The sequence below is a fragment of the Ochotona princeps genome, chromosome 12, assembly GCF_030435755.1.
Source record: "Ochotona princeps isolate mOchPri1 chromosome 12, mOchPri1.hap1, whole genome shotgun sequence".
NCBI lineage: Eukaryota > Metazoa > Chordata > Mammalia > Lagomorpha > Ochotonidae > Ochotona > Ochotona princeps.
Genome location: NC_080843.1, coordinates 65,397,165 through 65,415,628, shown reverse-complemented (window position 1 = coordinate 65,415,628; position 18,464 = coordinate 65,397,165). Strand labels below are relative to the sequence as shown.

Here is an 18,464-nt window from a genome sequence, read left to right as displayed (position 1 = left end):
CCTACAGCTCATTTACCAAGGAGTCCCTAGGCCCTGCCCCACAAAACAGCCCCTGCTGCCTTGGGCCTGTGATGCCAGCATTCCACACGGGCACCGGTGATGTCCCAGCTGTCCCACTTCTGACCCAGCTCCCTGCTAATGGCCTGGGAACAAAAGCCTGCCCAAGTATTTGGGTGCCTATCACCCACATAGGAGCCCTGGAAGAAAATCCTGCCTAGCTCCTTGTTTTAGCTTGGCCCAGCTCCAGCTGTTGTGGCCATCTAGCGAGTGAACCAGCAGATGGACGATCTTTCTGTGTGTGTGTGTGTATGTGTGTTTGTGTGTGAGCCTCCTTCACTTTGTAATTCTTTCAAATACACAAATAAATCTCAAAAAAGTAATCTTTATATTTAATTAGATGAGAATTTTAAGACTAAAGTAAAGTCAGGGAACAACAGACTCTAAGGATTTTAGGTTAGAAAAATAGCAATAGAAAGTTCACTGCAATAAATAAAAGCAAGCGTGGGGCCTAAAGTCCTCACCTTGAACGCCCCGGGATCCCATATGGGTGCCGGTTCTAATCCTGGCAGCTCCACTTCCCATCCAGCTCCCTGCTTGTGGCCTGGGAAAGCAGTGGAGGACGGCCCAAAGCCTTGGGACCCTGCACCCGTGTGGGAGACCTGGAAGAGGTTCCTGGTTCCCGGCTTCAGATCGGCGCACACCGGCCTGTTGCGGCTCACTTGGGGAGTGAATCATCGGACGGAAGATTTTCCTCTCTGTCTCTCCTCCTCTCTGTATATCTGGCTTTCCAATAATAATACATATTTTAAAAAAATAAATAAAAGCAAGTGAATTCATAGAAAAATCAGGAAGCTAGGGAAGCCAAGAGAGCTACACATTCGTATAAATAATGAAAGTATGAAACCAGATCATGATAAGAAGCCAGAGAAGAAAAACAGAAGAATTAAGAAGCAAAGGACTTCTTGAAAGACCCAGGCATGCAGTTTCTGCATTCTAAGACAGGAAACTGGTCCAATCACACACGAGCACAGCCTGCACTAACAGCAGTTAGTGCCCTGCTACTGTCGGTCCCTGCAGGCAGCCCAGTGGTGGAAGATGAAGACAAGAGCAACTCACACTGTACACCATGCCACAGAGATGGGTATGCCTACCCCAGACTGAGTGGGTGATGACCTCTCACGTGCAGTCAGGGTTAGGCTCTGGGGAGGAGTCGCAATTAGTTTAGGAGAAACAACTGTAAACACTAAATAATCCAGAAGCTACTTACATGGAGTTCTGAGTCTACTAAGCCTGTGTTTTATTTATTCATTACCACGCTTGCTAATTTTATTTGAAAGGCAGAGAAAGGAGAAAGAGAGAAAACTTTCTACCCACTGGTTTATCCTCCGAGTGCCCACGGCCAGCAACGACAGGACTTGGCCAAGGCAGAGAACAAAGGGCCTGGAGTTCCGGGTCTCCCACACAGGTGATAGAAACTCAAATGCTTGAGCCACCACCTAAGGCCTCCTCGGGTGCACAGCAACAGGAAGCTGCGTCAGAGAGCAGTGAGAGATACATGCAGCCAGCCTGACTGTTCTATCAGCCGCCAGAGCTGAGTTAGTTCATCTGTCTCAGGGGCGAGGGCAGGGCGCTGAGGGTCACACGCGTGGGCACTCTGAGCACCTGTGCTCCTGCGTGGTGTACTTGAGCAGCTCGGCCAGCTGCAGGGGGTATTTGCAGATCTTCTGCACTGGTGTGAGCAGGAAGCCATCGAGGGCGATGTCGATCATCTGCTGCAGCAGGCGGCAGGCTTCGAAGAAGTGCCTGTACTTGCCCTGCTTCATGAGGTTGGACAGCTCCACACAGGCGCCCGGGTGGTTGTTGCAGTACTCGGAATAGATGGCGAAGCCTTCTTGCTGAGAAAGGGAAAGTACAGTGTCAGTCACGGGTGGCTCTACACCATCACGGGACCAAGATGGCAATACCCAGCCCATCTAACGAGACACGATGGCAGCCCAGGAAAACCCACGTCTCCTCTACAATGAAGGGCTCTCAGGCAGGGGTGGTCAGCTGCAGTGTATCTTGTGCAGGTAGAGGGCTGGGCTGTTTCAGGATTCAGGCTCTCCCCCGGACTTACTTAAGAGGTAAAAGCAGCAGGTCCCTATGCCACGGTCTCCTTACCAACTCTGTTGTGTCTTTCAGGAGGAGGAGGTGGTCCAAGCCCTGCCCTTGGCCTAGTCCACCTACCTCCACAGATGAACTTCCTTGGCCAGGAAGTGCAACTCAACACCTCTTCCTCTGGACTCCAAGACTCCTTCCCAGATCTGTAGGCTTCCCACCCATCATACTCCCACTTCAAACTGCAGCTCTCCGTTCACCTCCCTTCTCCTGGCTGGTATCTGCCAAGGCTGCTGGAGGCTCCTTTTGGCCATTTCCCCGACCAGCCCCTGTGGTCCCCCCAGCCACCGTGAGGCTGTGGCCTCCCCAACCAGGTCTCAGCTGACCCTGGAAGCTTGCCTCACTACCCTCTCGGATCCTGCTCCCCTGCCCATACAAGGCTTTTGCAATGCCACAAACATGCCTGCCCCCCCTCCAAATCATATTATGCTCTTATTTAAAATCCTCCCATCCAAAGAACTGGCTCCCACTGCTGACTCCAGAGAGCTACTGAGTCCAGCACCCAGGAAGTAAGAAAGCAGGTGGTTTTGCTTTCATGGCTCTCACCATAGGGTTATAATCATATTATAGAAATCAGTATCTTCTTCCTCTTAAATCTCTGTATTGAAACGTGAGGAGTCCATTCGCAATTAAATACTGACAGGCTTGGGACACAGTCCTGGGAATATTTTGAGATCTGTACAGTATCAGCTGTGTCCTGCAGGAGTTCTAGAGCCACCACCTGGGTCTCAACTCACCTATTACTAGGATGTAGCCTGACCTCTGGGCCTTAGGGTTCTCATCTGTAAAATGAGGGGGTGGGTGGTGGACAACAATCCTACCTAGCTCACAGCAGCACAGCAGCCGACAGAGGAATACTGAAAGTGCCTGAAATGCCAGCTACTTACTACATATTATTACACAGTTAATACAACCCTCTAATTTCAAACGACATGAAAAATTTTTTGAAAAATTGACCTTCAGTGTCAAGGCAAAAACTGACCCAATCAATTTGATCCTAGACATTTCCACTTTGTGGGAAATTAACCCAGCACACAGAACCAAAAGTCCTATTACCAGCGGGGTTAGCCCGATGTGCTAGTGCAGCAGTGAGGGGCGACATACGTGTTGAAGAAAGCAGGATCCTATTTCACTTAAATGAGGTTCCTCCTTGTTGTATTGCTTCTCAAGGTCCTTCAGAAACTTTCTTTGGAATTTGTAAATATCTTCAATGTTTCCAAAAATAGTGGCTAGTTGTGCAACAGTGAACATTCCTGTATGCTTACGACATTGTCGAATGTAACCCTGCAAAATACAAAAGCAAACTTTACTTATCTGGAAGTTCAAAGAAACCATTTGAATAATACAGTTTTGGGGGCCTACACCAGGGCCTTGGGGGATTTTAATTACAGAAAGTTATTTTAACTTCTCTGAGTCCCTGATGAACTGATTATATTTCCATGACCACAATTTGCTAGCAAATATTTGAATAACAAAAGGAACACGAAAAGCTCCATGCAGTTGGATATGCAATCCAAGACATCATAAGAAGCTTTCAGAAAAAAAGTCTCAAATAGCAGAGTTCAAAAACTGGCGTTGCCATGCTTTAAGATAATCACTCTCCCAGCACTAATCCCATTTTACAGCCGAGAAGACCTGTCAGACACAGAATGCCAACGCCTGCTGAACAGGCAACACAGTTCTGTTCATTGTCAAACATGGCAAAGAACCAGTACTCCACGGTCACCTACTTTCCAGACACAGAAGAAATCTGTACATTTACCCAGAGGCTCGCATTCATGCATTCTTCATCCAGAACACCATGACTATAGAGTTAGTGGGGTAGAATAGCTGTATGTAAAGACACCCCCAAATTAAGGTCATGGAATGAAACAGACTAAATGGATCATACACAATATATAAACTACTCACTGGTATACAGAGAAAACGCATAATGTAACCGCTCAGAGTATAGATTCTCAGGTTCAATTTCCTCCTGCACTATTTAACTTTATGCCTCAACTGCAACACGGGATCACAGGATCGGCCCAGCCAGGAAGCAATTTTAGCGGAGTGAATCCAAGCAGAGGGCACGCACACAATCAACGCTCCAGAACTGACACTTCATGGCCACACTCTGATACAAATCAGCCAAACACCAGCAGGTCCCTGTTCCTGGCTCCCCGGATCACACACCGGAGAGTTCTGATCTCAGGTTGTCTGCAGCACTGAGTGGTCACAGCTGAACTGACAGGACCAGGAGAGCCGGAATGATCAGGTTCGACTAGCTGAGTACCAGTTCAGTGTAAACGCTCAGAGAAAATTCACAACAATGAAAATACAGAAGGAACAACTCTCTGAAATCAGGACCATCTGTTTTATCAGAAAATAAAATTTCCTGCCAAGCACATCGTGACACCAAAAACAATTTTTATGGATGTTGAATGACTGCAAATCTTACATATGAGTCAATGATTAGAGCTGCAAGGCTGGAAACTGACAGACTTTTGGTGCTTTGGAAAATCAGGTAGATTTCACTAAGAGTGTTGTTGCCTTCTAGGGAAGCCATCCACTTTAAATAATCTCAGAGGTTAATTCATGAAACAGACCGTTGCCAAGTATGTCCTTAAAAGAGGACAGGCTATAGCAGCAGGTGGGGACAGCTGTTGCCACAGCCGCCTACCAACGCAGCAATGCAGAGAGCAGGTGCTGAAGAGTCTGTGCAGTGACCAGGGAATGAGGGAAAACCAGAGATGCAGGGCAGCACAAAGACCTGCAGGTGGGAAGGGGGATGAGGTGGGGAAGACCTTCAAGGGGACTTGGGGGCTTCACATTCTGCGTGCATGATTGGCACAGGCCCCAGGGGGCCGGCATCTCACCTCGCAGATGTCTTTGAGGTGCTTGATGTACACCCGCTCGGTGTTCATGATCTCCTGGATGACATTGGCCCGCATCTGGTGCTGGTTCTCAGAGTGCTTGTGGCGGCTCCTGCCGGCCTCCTCCTCCGGCTCCTCTCCGGGTGTGCTGCTCGAGTTCCCCGACAGCTCCTCCTGATTGACTCGCAGCTGCGGGTCACACACCGCGGACAGGTGACATCAGATCCAAAGCGGAACTCCTCCCCAGTGACAAAGCACGACAAAGCACAAGGGCAGCCCAGCCCGGCCTGCACCTTCCCATGCTCAGCAGAGCCTCAGCCCTACCAGCAGGCTCAAGTCATGGAGTGACTGTGGAAGCCAGACATTCACTTTCATTTCAAACTTCAACTCAGTCTAATTTCTACAGGTTTGACTTGCAAATTAGAGTAAAAACAATGACAAAAGGGTGAAATGTGGGTAAAGGGTGAGATGTTCTGAAAGGCACCACACACTTACTCTCACGAAGCTCGCGGGGAACCAGGCTTCCCTGTCCTCATTGCGGCCCCACCACCAGTCCTTGTTAGTGGCTTCCAGAACCTGGATGACATCACCAGCCTTGAAGCCCAGTTCCTGTTCGTCCATGGTCACATGGTCCCACAGGGCCTCTGCGCAGACCACACTGCCATCACTGATGAGCTGCAACAGAGAGGGGAGGCGTGCTCAGCAGGCAGCACAGTCAGAGGCGACAGGGTGAGCCCCCCAAGTCATCAGCGACACCAGCTTCTCATGGGATGTGCAGGTGGGCATTCGGTCACTGTTCACTACTTGGCTATACAAAAGAAACTGAAAAAATCATTCCAGAGAAAACTACGTCATGGAAGCCCCTCCTCAAGGAAATGCCAAACCCACTTTTAAAGGTATACAGATGCTCCTTTACATACTGTGGGGCTGCCTCCTGATCGACCCATTGCAAACTGAACATATCCCAAGTGGAAAACGCAGGTGTTACACCCAACCCACCTAACACCCCCGCTCAATTTCACCTAACCTTCCACGTGCTCAGAGGACTTTCATTAGCCTGTGCTTGGGCAAAATCATATTACAGCATGAATTAAAATGTGGGTAATGCAACATTTACTTCTTGGAGCAATCTGAGAGAATTACACAAGAGTATTTGCTATTAGTGAGGTAAAATGAGAACTATGAAGAACTATATCATGACGAAAGGCAGAAAACTTGTAAACTAAAAAGCACCCCTTTTTACTTAAGGGAGAAACTTCAGTCACCTGGTGTGATAGGGTGCAGCTGGCTGATCTCTGGCACCAGCCTGCCAGGCAGACAACTATCAATTAACTCCGTTTCCACACCCGCCCTTCCTACCTCCTCTCCTGCCATTCAAGTTAATCGAATGCCTGAACTTGCTGGGGAGGCTCTGGGAGTGTGCCCCGCCTCTTCTGCCTCCTGCCCCATTCAAGTTAACTGACAGCCTGATAAAGGCTCCGGAGACTCAGTGCACCTGGCCCCTCCTGCTTCCTACTGTGCTATTTTAGGTTCATTAACTACAAGGAAACTTTGGGCTCCAGGTAGCTCCCTTCCTGCCTCATGCTACTTACTTAATTGAATTTATGGAAACTATGTACTGTAAGGCTCTCAAGCTGATTGCAAGATGACAGCTTAAAAACCCCTGACTTTGACAGCATAGAGCAGTGACAACTGGAGTGTAGCGGGAGCTGCTGTTGCCAAGCTTGGCCAATGAAGACACCTCCTAGCATCCTACACTCTGCAATACTGAAAAGTTCTATCCCACACATTTTACTTGAACAGCGTTAAAAAGTCAGTGTTTTTCTAATAAGACTTCTAGGTTTTAGGATAAGCCTCATAGATACACCATAAAGTTAAATGGCAGACTATGAGATGGCTTTGGACCCTAGGACCCAAGATTTGCCCATTATGAAAATTGCAGTACCTCGTTGATGGCCAGCTGTTCCCCACCTGGCTGCAGATACCGAGGGTTGGCCTGGCAAAGTTCTTCATAGCTGAAGTCTTCCTCACTACCGTTGTCATCAACTAAGGCGGAAGATTCCGTACCTCCATCCGAAGAAACTTCAAAAAAAAAAAAATAATAATAAAGACACAGTTAAAAAAATACTGCTAACAAATTTTTCCTATAAAAAACAACCATATAAAGACAACCAGAGGAAGTACTCATTTTTTATCTTTCCCAGAATGAGGAATCACTAGAAAAGAACTATGGACACAGTCATTCAAGTGTGGCAGTTGATGCTACGAGGAGCTGTGGTCAAGACTAAATGAGAAGCGAAAGCACTTCAGGAGGTAGTGCCCCCATGTTATTTTGTGACTTAACATAACAGAATTCTGTGTGATTTCATGGGAAATTTGCACTTAAAGTGGATACAAAAAACGAGGTTGCCAAGCAACATGTTGGTGAGGAAAGTGACACATCACATCATTCTTACCATTTTTTTTTTTTTAACCTGCTTCCGCTGTTTACATGCAAGGCAATAGCACTGCTTGAGTCTGAAGATCCTCATATTATGAGAAGTGGAAATATGTGGTCACTCACTGTGTGTACGTGAAAGAGCCAGAACTCTGAATGGCAGAATTACACAGTAGTTAACCAAAACGAGGAGAAAGCTCTGCAAGGATGGCCGGAACACTCTGGACTGAGCACTGTGGTACTGCGATTTGCTTTTCTGGGACAATGATGTGTCCATTACTGTGTTCTCAATGCAGTAACAGAAGGTGCTGGGGCACGCAAAGCCAACCACAGGTGGACCCTGTCTGCAAAGGGTCAGGCCCAGTTACTGCAGTGAGGCCAGAGTCCAGACTCTAGTGGTACAGGAGTAGATGATAAAACCTAAAGACTGATGAAGAAAACGAGCTCCAATAAGCAAAGTTCACTTGGAGTGGCGTGCGGGTTTGAAAGAGAAAGAAAACGTGCTTTGTGTAGAGGATCTGGAAAGGCTGTGTGACAAGGCAGATGATTTTTTTTCAGATTGATTTATTTCTTTGAAAGGCAGTGACAGAGATCTTCCATTTGCTGGTTCATGCCCCAAATCGCCGCAATGGTTAGGGCCGGGCCAGGCCAAAGCCAGGAGTTTCTTCTGGGTTTCCCTTATGGGTTCAAAGACCCAAGCCACCGTGCCACCTGCCGCTGTTTCCCCAGGCACATTAGCAGGGAGCTGGATCGGAAGCGGAGCAGCCAGGACTAGACCCTAACACCCAGCCAAGCTTTTCTAGATATTGAGATGGCCCCCCGATGGAGAACAAAATGGTTTAACTTAACGTGTATGATGTATGGGAACCAACACATTGAAGGACTGGTGAGCCTGGGACTATCAGATCGGGCACACTGTGGCAGGTCTCAGGAGCACAGCAAACCAAGGTGTTACCTGGGTAGGGTTCTGGGTCAGAGGAATAGGTCTTGAGTACATGTTTGCTGATGCTACAGAAGAGAAGAACCCTGAAGGTCATGGAGTCCTGAATCTGAATTCTATTCCTGCCCCTTTGTGTGCAAGTGACAGAACAAGTCGATTTCTTGTTTGAACTTCACATAATTCTTTCTTTTAAAACAACTCTGGGCGAGCGATGCACTGCACCAAGTTAAGCTGCCCCTTGTGGACCTTTGCATCCCACGCCCCAGGGCCAGTCTTTGGCTGCTCGGCTTCCACTCCAGCTTCCTGCTAATGTACATCTGCGGAGGCAGCATACCGTGGCTCAGTGTTTGGGGTCCCCTGTGGCAAACCCAGACAGAACACTTGGCTGTCGGCTTTAGCCTGACCCAAGCCTGGTGGCTGTAGCCATTTAGGGAAAGAACCAGCAGTGAAAGCAAGTGAAAAATCCATCTCTCCCTTGTCTATCCTGGGGAGGGGGGAAAGCCTTGCTGCAACAGAAAAGCAGGAGCCAGAGACTCAATTCAGCTGTGTTATGTAAGGAGCGAGACCAAATGCATGGGTCGTTACTACTTCCCAGGGTTCACACTGGCATGCAGCTAGACTGAAGGAGATCTAGCACCTTAATCTACAGGACGCAGGTATTCTGAAGGGGCATCTTAATGAGATAGATGATGACGAATTCAAACGCATGATGCACTTGAAATAGGAAGATGGGGAGACAGCAGAGTTGGATGGACACCCAAGTAGCACAAACCCTTTTCCAGCCCATTCAGGCCCTGCCCTAGCCACCTGCTGACTTGCCCTGCCAGCTCCGTGTGCCCAGGTGCACACTGTGTAGACAGAGCACCTCTCAGCAGCACCCCTCCCCTGGTCCAGGTCTGTGCTTTTCATGGACCCATGCTTTTCTACTGCCTTCCCTGTGGTCGGGGTGCTCCCTCCACCTAGAAAACCTTACAATCAGCTAGCTAGGGACGCCTCCTCTTTGGAGCCTTTCTTTGAGCTCAGGGAAAGCCAGTCACACCTCAGCCTCACGTCTGCACTTCAGGTGTGAAACTGCACAGACTGGCACACCAAATGTTGCCAGCGAATCCTGAGTCCTCGAATGACGAGTTGACGCCAGCAGAGCCGAGTCAGAGCTCGTTGTGTGGACCAAGTCCAGGTTCTGGGCTCTGTCTGTATGGTGCCTAGATCCCTCTCCCTTCCTCAAGTCCCCCTTCTGGTTCTGTCCCCACACAACCGGGAGAAAGTCCAGGCCTGCATCTGGGAGCAGCCTCCAAGGTAGGTGCCAAGGGTACTAGAGAGAGCAAGCCTCTCCAAGCTGAGGACTGGGGCTGAGCACACAACCCAGGAGCAGACAGATGCTATCCTAGAGTCTGAGTGTTGGGCCCTGTTCTCCTACCGCCTCGGCAGCGAGGGAGAGGCACGCTCAGCAGCACGCACAGGTAAGCAGAGTGCAGGCAGGCCACAGAGAGCCAGCTATGTGTGTCTGTCTTGGGGACCCGCAGCTAAGAGATGCCGCTAGTAGTCTGATCTCTCTCCTGCGGTTTCTGGGGCACAGGCGGAAGATTTGAACACCAAGCCATGGCTGTCTGAGTAAGGCACTTGGGACTGCATGACATACAGTGACTGTTCCTCTTTAAGAGTAACTTCTCTCTGACCATGCTGTGGTCAGAGAGCCCATGGGTGGAGATCTGGAGGTTACCTAGTCCAGTGCAGTGTGCTTTGCCTGGGGGAGTGTATGGGTCTTGAGGAAGCAAGTACAGCCTTGTTTGCATGTATGAGTACACCTTACACTAGAAGGGAGACGTACTGAAACTGAAAGCTCTCTCTAATCTTAAGACAGCGGCCCAGACCATCAGGCTTGACGATGATGTGGGTTGGGGGCTGCAATCTGCTCCTAGGTCCAAATAGACCAATCTTCAGTCTGTGAGGAGCTGACAACCGCACGAATCTTTGGGTTTCTGCCAGTATCAAGCCACTTCTTCTGATCACATTTCAGCCCTGGCGGAGCCCCCAAATCTGACACTCTGGAGAATAAAAGCATTTGGGCACGCTGGTAGAGCAAAGCCGAAGGGACAGCACTGTGCCCCTCAAAGAATCAATGAATAGTGTTTTCCTAGGCAGAGTTCACTGCCAGCTGACCTGGATGCTCTGCAAATTAGTAAAGAAAAAAAGAAACCCAGGAGAAGCCATAAAGAAACCCACAAGGGCAGAGTCTAATGAGGAGGGCAATCCACTGAGAAGATGCTAAGACTTGGATAGTGGCTACGCAGAGCCCTTGGGGCGGGGAGGAGGAGTGGTGTGGTACATGGCCACATCGGATGTTCTCTGCTATCATAAAGAGGCAGGAGGACAGGAGGCTCTTAGAAGTTTCCACAGACTGTTCCAACATGGAGGATTCGTGTTTCCTGAGCACTGGAGATGAGCTGGCCCCACATACCCTCGGCTTGGCTGACTCAGCTGCAGTCACCTGTGGGCTGCGGGGAGAGATGCAGTGCGTGCCATCCCCGCCCCTCCAAACAAAGGTGAGGAGTTTGGAGTAAATATACGTCAGCAGATACGCTTGTGTCACCTGCTGGCTAGCTAAATGACTTCTATAAAAATGGGAGGGCCCAGGGCAGTAGCCTAGTGGCTAAAGTCCTTGCCTTACATGAGCCAGGATCCCATATGGGCACCAGTTCATATCCTGGCTGCTCCACTTCCCATCCAGCTCCCTGCCTGTGGCCTGAGAAAGCAGTGGAGGACGGCCCAAAGCCTTGGGACCCTGCAGCCATGTGGGAGACCCAGAAGAGGTTCCTGGCTCCTGGCTTTGGATCAGCTCAACTCTGCCCATCGCAGCCACTTGAGCACTGACCCAGCAGATGGAAGATCTTTCTGTTTCTCCTCCTCTCTGTAAATCTGACTTTCCAATAAAAATAAATAAATCTTTTTTTCAAATGGGAGTAAGTTCATAGCTCTGTTTGGAGGTCATTTTTTTTCCCCTGCCTTTTTATACCCCATACCTGATTCCTTAGCAAACCTTACCTCTCCCTTCCCTTCTAGAGGTGCTAGACTATGGCCACTTTCCCTCTCTCCCACACTCATGCTTGGGCCTCAGTCTTGCAGCCCCTGGCTGGCCTCCCTGCCCTTCCCACCTCTACAGGTAATTCTCACCAAACCGGTCAGAACAACGCTGTCTGACCATTCACCGAGCAGTGGGTGCTGTGGTTGACTGGGTTAAACTGCCGCTGCTCCACTCCGAGCCCAGAGCTCCACTGACATGTACGGAAGCAGCACATGCCAAGCGAGCGCTGGAGTCCCTGCCACTCTGCTGGGACACCTCGATGGAGTCTGCTGGAGTCTCTGGCTTTAACCTGGCCCAGCGCTCGCTGCTGCAGCCATTTGGAAAGTGAACCAGCACACAGAAGATCTCTTTGTCCCTGTCACTTGGTCTTTCAAATAAATACATTAAGAGTAAAAGAAAAAAATCACAAGTCACATGATGGTACTCCCCTGGCATCCACACGGGAGAGCGTCTCCAAGCACGCGGCGTGCCTCCTCCTGGCTCCTCACTCCACCGTGGCCCTGCTGGCCTCCTGAGCGGGTCGTCCTCAGCACACAACTGGCCCTCTCTCCCGGCGAGTCCTTCCCTCTTGCTCCCATTTGAAATTGCAGCTCTCTCTGTGTCTTCTTCCTTGGGTTATTTTCCCACAGCAGCTGTCCCCAACTAAGTTATTTTGTTGGTAATCCAGAATTTCAGGTATGCAAAGGCAGTAACTGTCATCTGCATTATTCCAAATTGTATTCATACTACCAACACCACAAGCCTGGCACACACTGATACCCAACAAGCACTGGACGGATGGATGGACAGAAGGAAATACAGTCACGTGTTGTCTAATGGTGTTTGGCCCAAAAGATTGTAAGTGGGAGTTAAAAAACTTCGGAATACCAACTATTTTTAACATACCTTTTGCATGTTCAGAACATACATACAATTATTCATCGAGAAATAACTAAACTCCTGGACAATGTAGTTCTTTTCCCTTTTTGAAATGTATTCATCTATTTGAAAGGCAGAGTTACAGAGGAAGGGGGAGACAGATCTCCCATCCTCTGATTCCCTTCCAAAATGGCTGGGCCGCTCCAAAGCCAGGAGCTGCTTCCAGGTCTGCCAGTTGGGCATAGGGACCAAGCACCTGAGCCATCCTCTACTGCTTTCCCAGGCCCAAAAGCAGAGAGTTGGATGGAAAGTGGAGCAGCCGGAACACAAACCAGTGCCCATACGGGATGCCAGATGGAGGCTTAGTCTACTATGCCACTGCACCAGCGCCTCATTTTTAACCTGCTGAACGTAGATAATGATGACCCACCCTCTGTTGAATGTGGAGAACAATGCCTATGTGTCAGGCTTGTTTGTAAATCTTCAAATTAACTATCACAGGTTTGTTGTGCCTCAAATAAAACCAGGTAACAAAAACTCTAGGAATTGAAAAGCAAAATAGAATGGCAAGATATTCTTTCACTGGATGCTTATAATGCGGCAGGCACCAATTTCAGTGTTTTTAAGGTACACCTCAGGTCATGGGGACACAGAATCATCCAACTTACAGACGAGGGGACCACAAATCCAAAACCCCAGGACAGCGTGGCCAGGCTCAAGCCACTCACCCTGACCTACTGGGCAGCACTACCACTTCCTGCCACACCTCAGTCACCGCTAAGGAAACAAAGCCAGTGGTCAGGTATCCCAAACAGCACCATGCCCAAATTTTGGTAATTTCACCCTGTTTGAACAGTAGCAATACTCATGGAATTTTGGCTTACTCGTTAAGCATTTTCCCTCCTACTTCTGATTTCTGTTCCCAGCCAGGTCTAACACTGGGACCAATTCTGGTTTTTTGTTGGTTTGTTTCTAGCCTTTTTTTGGTCATAATCTTAAAACTACTTGCATGACTTCAAACCCGCTTCAAACACGGACTGCCCAACAGTTCCGTGGGGTTGAAGTTGTCAGTATCTGGTGCTGGGAGAGAGTTCAGTGCCACACTCACCATGCCTGTGCCTAGCACAGCTCCCTCCTGTTTCCCGTGCTTATTGCCTGTGTGTTTTTCCTTCTAAGATGGCAACGTTCCTTTGGGAGCAGACAGAATGCTTCTCATTTTGTAGTCCTAGCATCCAGCATAATATATGACACACAGTAAGTGATTTGCAACCTACCTGTAACTTGCTGATGGGAAACTGAGGGTTCAAGGAGTTAATTTAACTGGCCTTAATTTGACAAATGGGGACAAAACCAAAGGTTCCTCTCATCTCTGTGCTTCGCTCAGCCTCTGGCTAGAAAGTGCTTGCCACCAGTCTCCAACTCCCTTCCCAAGCCCTTCCATAGAAATCTCCAACTACCCAAAACAGTAGTCTCACGATTTCACACGCAATTACGCAGTAGTCATCTATTGCATCATGGCCAAATTCCTCCGCACAATTCTAAGGTCCTCCTGTAACCCGAGTCTACTCTCCTGAAACAACCAGTGAATGCCAAACATTTACAGTCTCAGCTGAACTACAACCTGCTGGCGGGGAAGCCGACTTGCAGTTCAGCTGATAAACCTGACTCGTGGCCACTGTGCGTCAAAGCCCACACCCACCTCTGCCGGGCAGACCTGATCCTGCCCCGCTCCAGCAGGCCTGCCTCTTGCCTTCGTCACTCCACGGCTGCTCCTCACTAACTCCAGGGCCAATCATAATCCTCAATTACAGATCAAAGTCTGTTTCAGAGGAATTTTACATGGTGCAGAGCTATTATAAATTCTCAAACTGTCAGCAAAATCAATAGAAACAGATATCAACAAAAAAGTTCATTCTCCTTCCTTTCCTATTGTGACAAAAAAGAAAAAACTCCTACCCTTGCGTTATACCACCTTGACCCTTTCTAAATGTAAAGATTGGGCATGGCACGATGGCTCAGTTGGCTAAACCTCCCTGCAAGTGCCAGGGTCCATATGGGTGCCAGTTCATGTCCCAGCTGCTCTATTTCCCAACCATCTCCCTACTTACAGCCTGGGAAAGCAGCAGAGAATAGCCCAAAGGCTTGGGATCCTACACCAACATGGGAGACCCAGAGGAGGCTTCTGGTTCCTGGCTTCAGAGAGGCTCAGTTCTGGCCAATGCAGCTACTTTGGGAGTGAATCAACAGATGGATGATCTTTCTCTCTGTCTCTACTCTCTGCAAAACTGTCTTTCTAACAAAAATGATAAATCTTTTTTAAAAAAATTACAGAGGTCAGTAAAGTCCCACTTTTTGGCAAAGTTCTCCCAAATCTACCTTGCAATGGAAACCCTAAACCCACAAATACTAGTTTTCTCCTCTTCATCTCTTCTATTCCTTGCCAACCACCTTTCTACTTTCTGTTGCTAGGATTTTTACTGATTTATCATTAAATTTGTGAGGCAGATTTACAAAGAGAAGGACAGCCATAAAATGAGATCTTGCATCCACTGGTTCACTTCCCAAATAGCCTCAACCTCCAAAGCTGAGCCGATCTAAAGCTGAAAGCCAGCAGCTTTCCCCAGATCTCCCACACTGGTGCAGAGGCCCCCGCACTTCAGCCATCCTCCACTGCTTCCCCAGGTGCGTTACCAAGAAGCTGGACTGCAAGTGGAGTATCCAAGGAGCAAACTGGCACCCATTTGAGATGCTGATGCTACCGGCAGGGAATTCACCCACTCTACAACAGAGCCACCCAGAAAAGCTATTTTTGGAAAACAATCTTGGGGCCTGACGCAATAGCCTAGTGGCTAAATCCTTGCCTTGCATCCACTGACATCCCATATGGGCACCAGTTCATGTCGTGGCTGCTCCATTTCCCATCCAGTTCCATGCTTGTAGCCTGGGAATGCAGTTGAGGATGGTCCAAAGCCTTGGGATCCTGCACCCACATGGGAGATCCAGAAGCTCCTGGCTCCTGGCTTCAGATTGGCTCAGCTCAGGCTTTTGCAGACACTTGGGGAGGGAACCAGCAAAAGGAAGATTTTTTTCTCTCTGTATCTCCTTCTCTCTCTATATCTGCCTTCCCAATAAAAATAAAATAAATTTTAAAGAAAATCTTGGGCTGGCATTATGGTAGAATGGGTAGGGCTGTGGTCTGTGGTGCCAGTAACCCAGACTGGTACTGGTGGCCCAAGCCCAGGGTTCTTCACTTCTGACCAGATCCCTGCCAATGCACCTGGGAAAGCAGCAGAGCCGGCCCAAGAGCTGCGGTCCCTGCAATTCCACAGGAGATGTGGAAGAAGCTCCTGGCTCTTGCCTTCAGATGAACAGGTTAGCTCAGCTTTGGTGGTTACAGCTATTTGGGAAGTGAATAGCAGATGGAAGATCTTTCTCTGTCTCCCGCTCTCCCTGTAATTCTTAGTTTCAAATAAATAAACAATTGTTTTTTTTTTTTTAAATCTCGTAATCACAGAGTAAGACTGTTTCTAGGAAGCATTATGTTTACCCTTCCCCACCCCCAAAAACTGTAGAGATGAGGTTTCTGTTCACAGCACTTCCAGGGCCAAACACCCTTTATCCTCCAGCAGCAGTTCCATAGACTGACTGCCAGCAAGGCCCTGGACAGGGACCAGCCTGGGGGTATCTACCTTGTGCATAGAGTACGATTAGTTCCAACTATGGAACAGAATGCTCTGGGGGCCTGTGCCGTACAGTGGATTAGTCCCCTGTCTGTGGCACCACCATCCCATAGGGGTGCCAGTCTGAGTTGCAGTGCTCTATTTCTGAGCCAGTTTCCTGCTAATGTGCTTGGGAAACACACAGAGGCTGGCCTAAGTCCTTGGGCTCCAGTACACATGGAGACCCAGACGAAGCTCCAGGATGTTGGCTTTGGACTGGTCCAGCCCTGGCCATTGTGGCCATTTGGGAGTGATCCAGCAGATGGAAGATCTTTCTGTCTCTCCTTTGTAAACCTGCCTTTGCAATAAATCTTCAAAATAAAACAAAGCAAAACCCCCACAAGAACTATTACTCCTGGAAACTGTCTTCCTCAGTCTCCCAAGCATTATACTTGGATCACCTTCTCTGGTGTCATTACCTGTTTACCAGCCCTCTCTCCTCAGCAAGACCCTAAGATTTAGCCTCATCCGTCTACTTCCTGATGAATCCACCAGCCCTGTGGGCTGTAGCCGCTACCTGAGGAGCACAGCAGAGCAGCATGGCCACCCACACTGGATGTACCAGAGGCCAGGTCAGCAGGACTCCTTCAAGCACAGGGAAGACAAAGCAAGAAGGTCAACAATCAACGGCTTCCACGCTGCTCAGGAAAAACAACAGACATGCATCTGTCTGAACTTAGGCTTGACATCTATGAAAGAACCACAGCTGAGCCATGATTTTAAAGGTGAGTATTTAAGACTGGAAATAGCAAGTAGCGTGAACAGTGGGAAGTGTTATTTCATAGCACCTTCCTGTTGGCACACATAGAATACAGTGGCGGACTTCTCTCAAGACAGACAGTTTCATTCCCAACAGGTTTACTTTCACATATGAAAGGGCTTTTGTTCAGTGACAAGTCTTCAAAAGTACTCAGCTGGGGAGGTAACTGTGCAGCAAGCTAAGCCATCCATGAAGACACCTGCATCCCATACCAGAATACTGGGATTAAGTACTATGTCCACTTCTGCAAGGGATGCTAGCTTAAGAGTCTAGATCCGCCATCCATGGAGAGGCCCTGTTGGAGCCCCTGGTTCCTGGCTTTGACCTGGCTCAGCCCTTGCGGTTGTGGTCACTTGGGGAGCAAAGCATTAGATGGACACCTCTCTCTTTCTCTCTGGCTGACAATCTGCCTTTCAAGTCAATGAATCTTTTTTTGTTTCTTTAAAAAACAGCTCATTGGGGTGAGTGTTGTGATGCACTGGGGTGAATGCGGTACAGTGTGTTAAGCTTCTTTGTGAGACACCTGTGTCTCCTACCAGAGAACTCAGGATTAAGTTCTGCTTTCATTTTCAACCCAGATTCGTGCCGATGCGCTTGGGTCCCTGCCACACATCTGGGAGAGCTGGATGGAGTTCCTGACTCCTAGCTTCAGCATGGCTCAGCACTTGCCATTTGGGAATTAAACCAGAGAAGATCTCCAACAGCCTGCCTTTCAAAATCAGGTGTCTTTCTGTTGTTGTTGTTGTTTTGTTTTTTAAGATCTTGATAGAAGTTCCAGGGGAATCCACTCTAGAAAAGGCCTTGGCATCTCTAAACCTTGGCTTAATGCCCCCTGTTTTGGGGATTGGGGGTGGGGGTGGATGACGGGGTGGATGTGGAAGTGTTTTGTTAAGTTACAGGAAGGCAAGATTAACGCAGCAGCTTCCCCACCAACCACTGGCCTCAAGGCAATGCAGATGGCAGTCACAGGGCCCTCACTTCCTCAGCCCCAGCACCGAACAGCTCATGAGCACCAACGTGCACCAACGTTGCCTCTCAGTGGTGGGGACTTCCCTTGTTCTGGCGTGGGGGAAATTCCTGCGCTTAGAATAACCTGTTACAAACACCCATCTGAGCAAACCTCCTACTGATCTTTCTGACTTCCTCAGGCTTGAGATGCCATTCTGGCTTCCCATCTGAAAAGCGGAAATGGCAAGTGCAGGCAGACAGCTGTATTTACAGCTGCCAGGAGCTTTCAAAGGCTGTTGCTCTGGTGCTGAAACCACAGCCAAAGCTCTGCACCCCAGGAACAGCTCTCCAGCATGGAGATACACACAGAGGACTCAAGTAAGGTCAAACGCCCTGTCCAACTTCCAGGGAGTGCTTCCCAAACAGCTGGGGGCGACTGCATCCAATCACATGGAGTGTTTAGAAAAAGCTGCTCTACCCTGGGACAACACAGGTTGGGTGGTGGGAAGGATGTGGTTTGTTAAGGAATCTATTTTTATCTCTTAAAAAAATATTTATTTATTTGAAAGGCAGAGAGTCACAGTCATATGGGAGAGGAAGAGATCTTCCATTCACTGGCTCATTTCCCAAATAGCTAAAACATCTGGGATTGAGCCAGGTTGAAATTAGGAACTCCATCCGGGCCTCCCACATGAATAACAAGGACCC

At 48.8% G+C, this 18,464-nt stretch overlaps 1 protein-coding gene across 4 annotated transcripts in view; it reads right to left on the bottom strand.

The window, feature by feature from the left end:
• SPATA13 (spermatogenesis associated 13) overlaps positions 1–18,464 on the bottom strand; it is a 144,471-nt gene that overhangs the window by 9,275 nt on the left and 116,732 nt on the right. For all 4 annotated transcript variants that reach the window (XM_004577578.2, XM_058670972.1, XM_058670971.1 and 1 more), the window contains 5 exons: positions 6,958–7,094; positions 5,508–5,687; positions 5,016–5,201; positions 3,262–3,441; positions 1,663–1,895 (listed from right to left, as the gene is read on the bottom strand). In XM_004577578.2, coding sequence (XP_004577635.2) covers positions 1,663–1,895; positions 3,262–3,441; positions 5,016–5,201; positions 5,508–5,687; positions 6,958–7,094 — 916 coding nt within the window. The remainder of the gene's footprint in view (positions 1–1,662; positions 1,896–3,261; positions 3,442–5,015; positions 5,202–5,507; positions 5,688–6,957; positions 7,095–18,464) is intronic.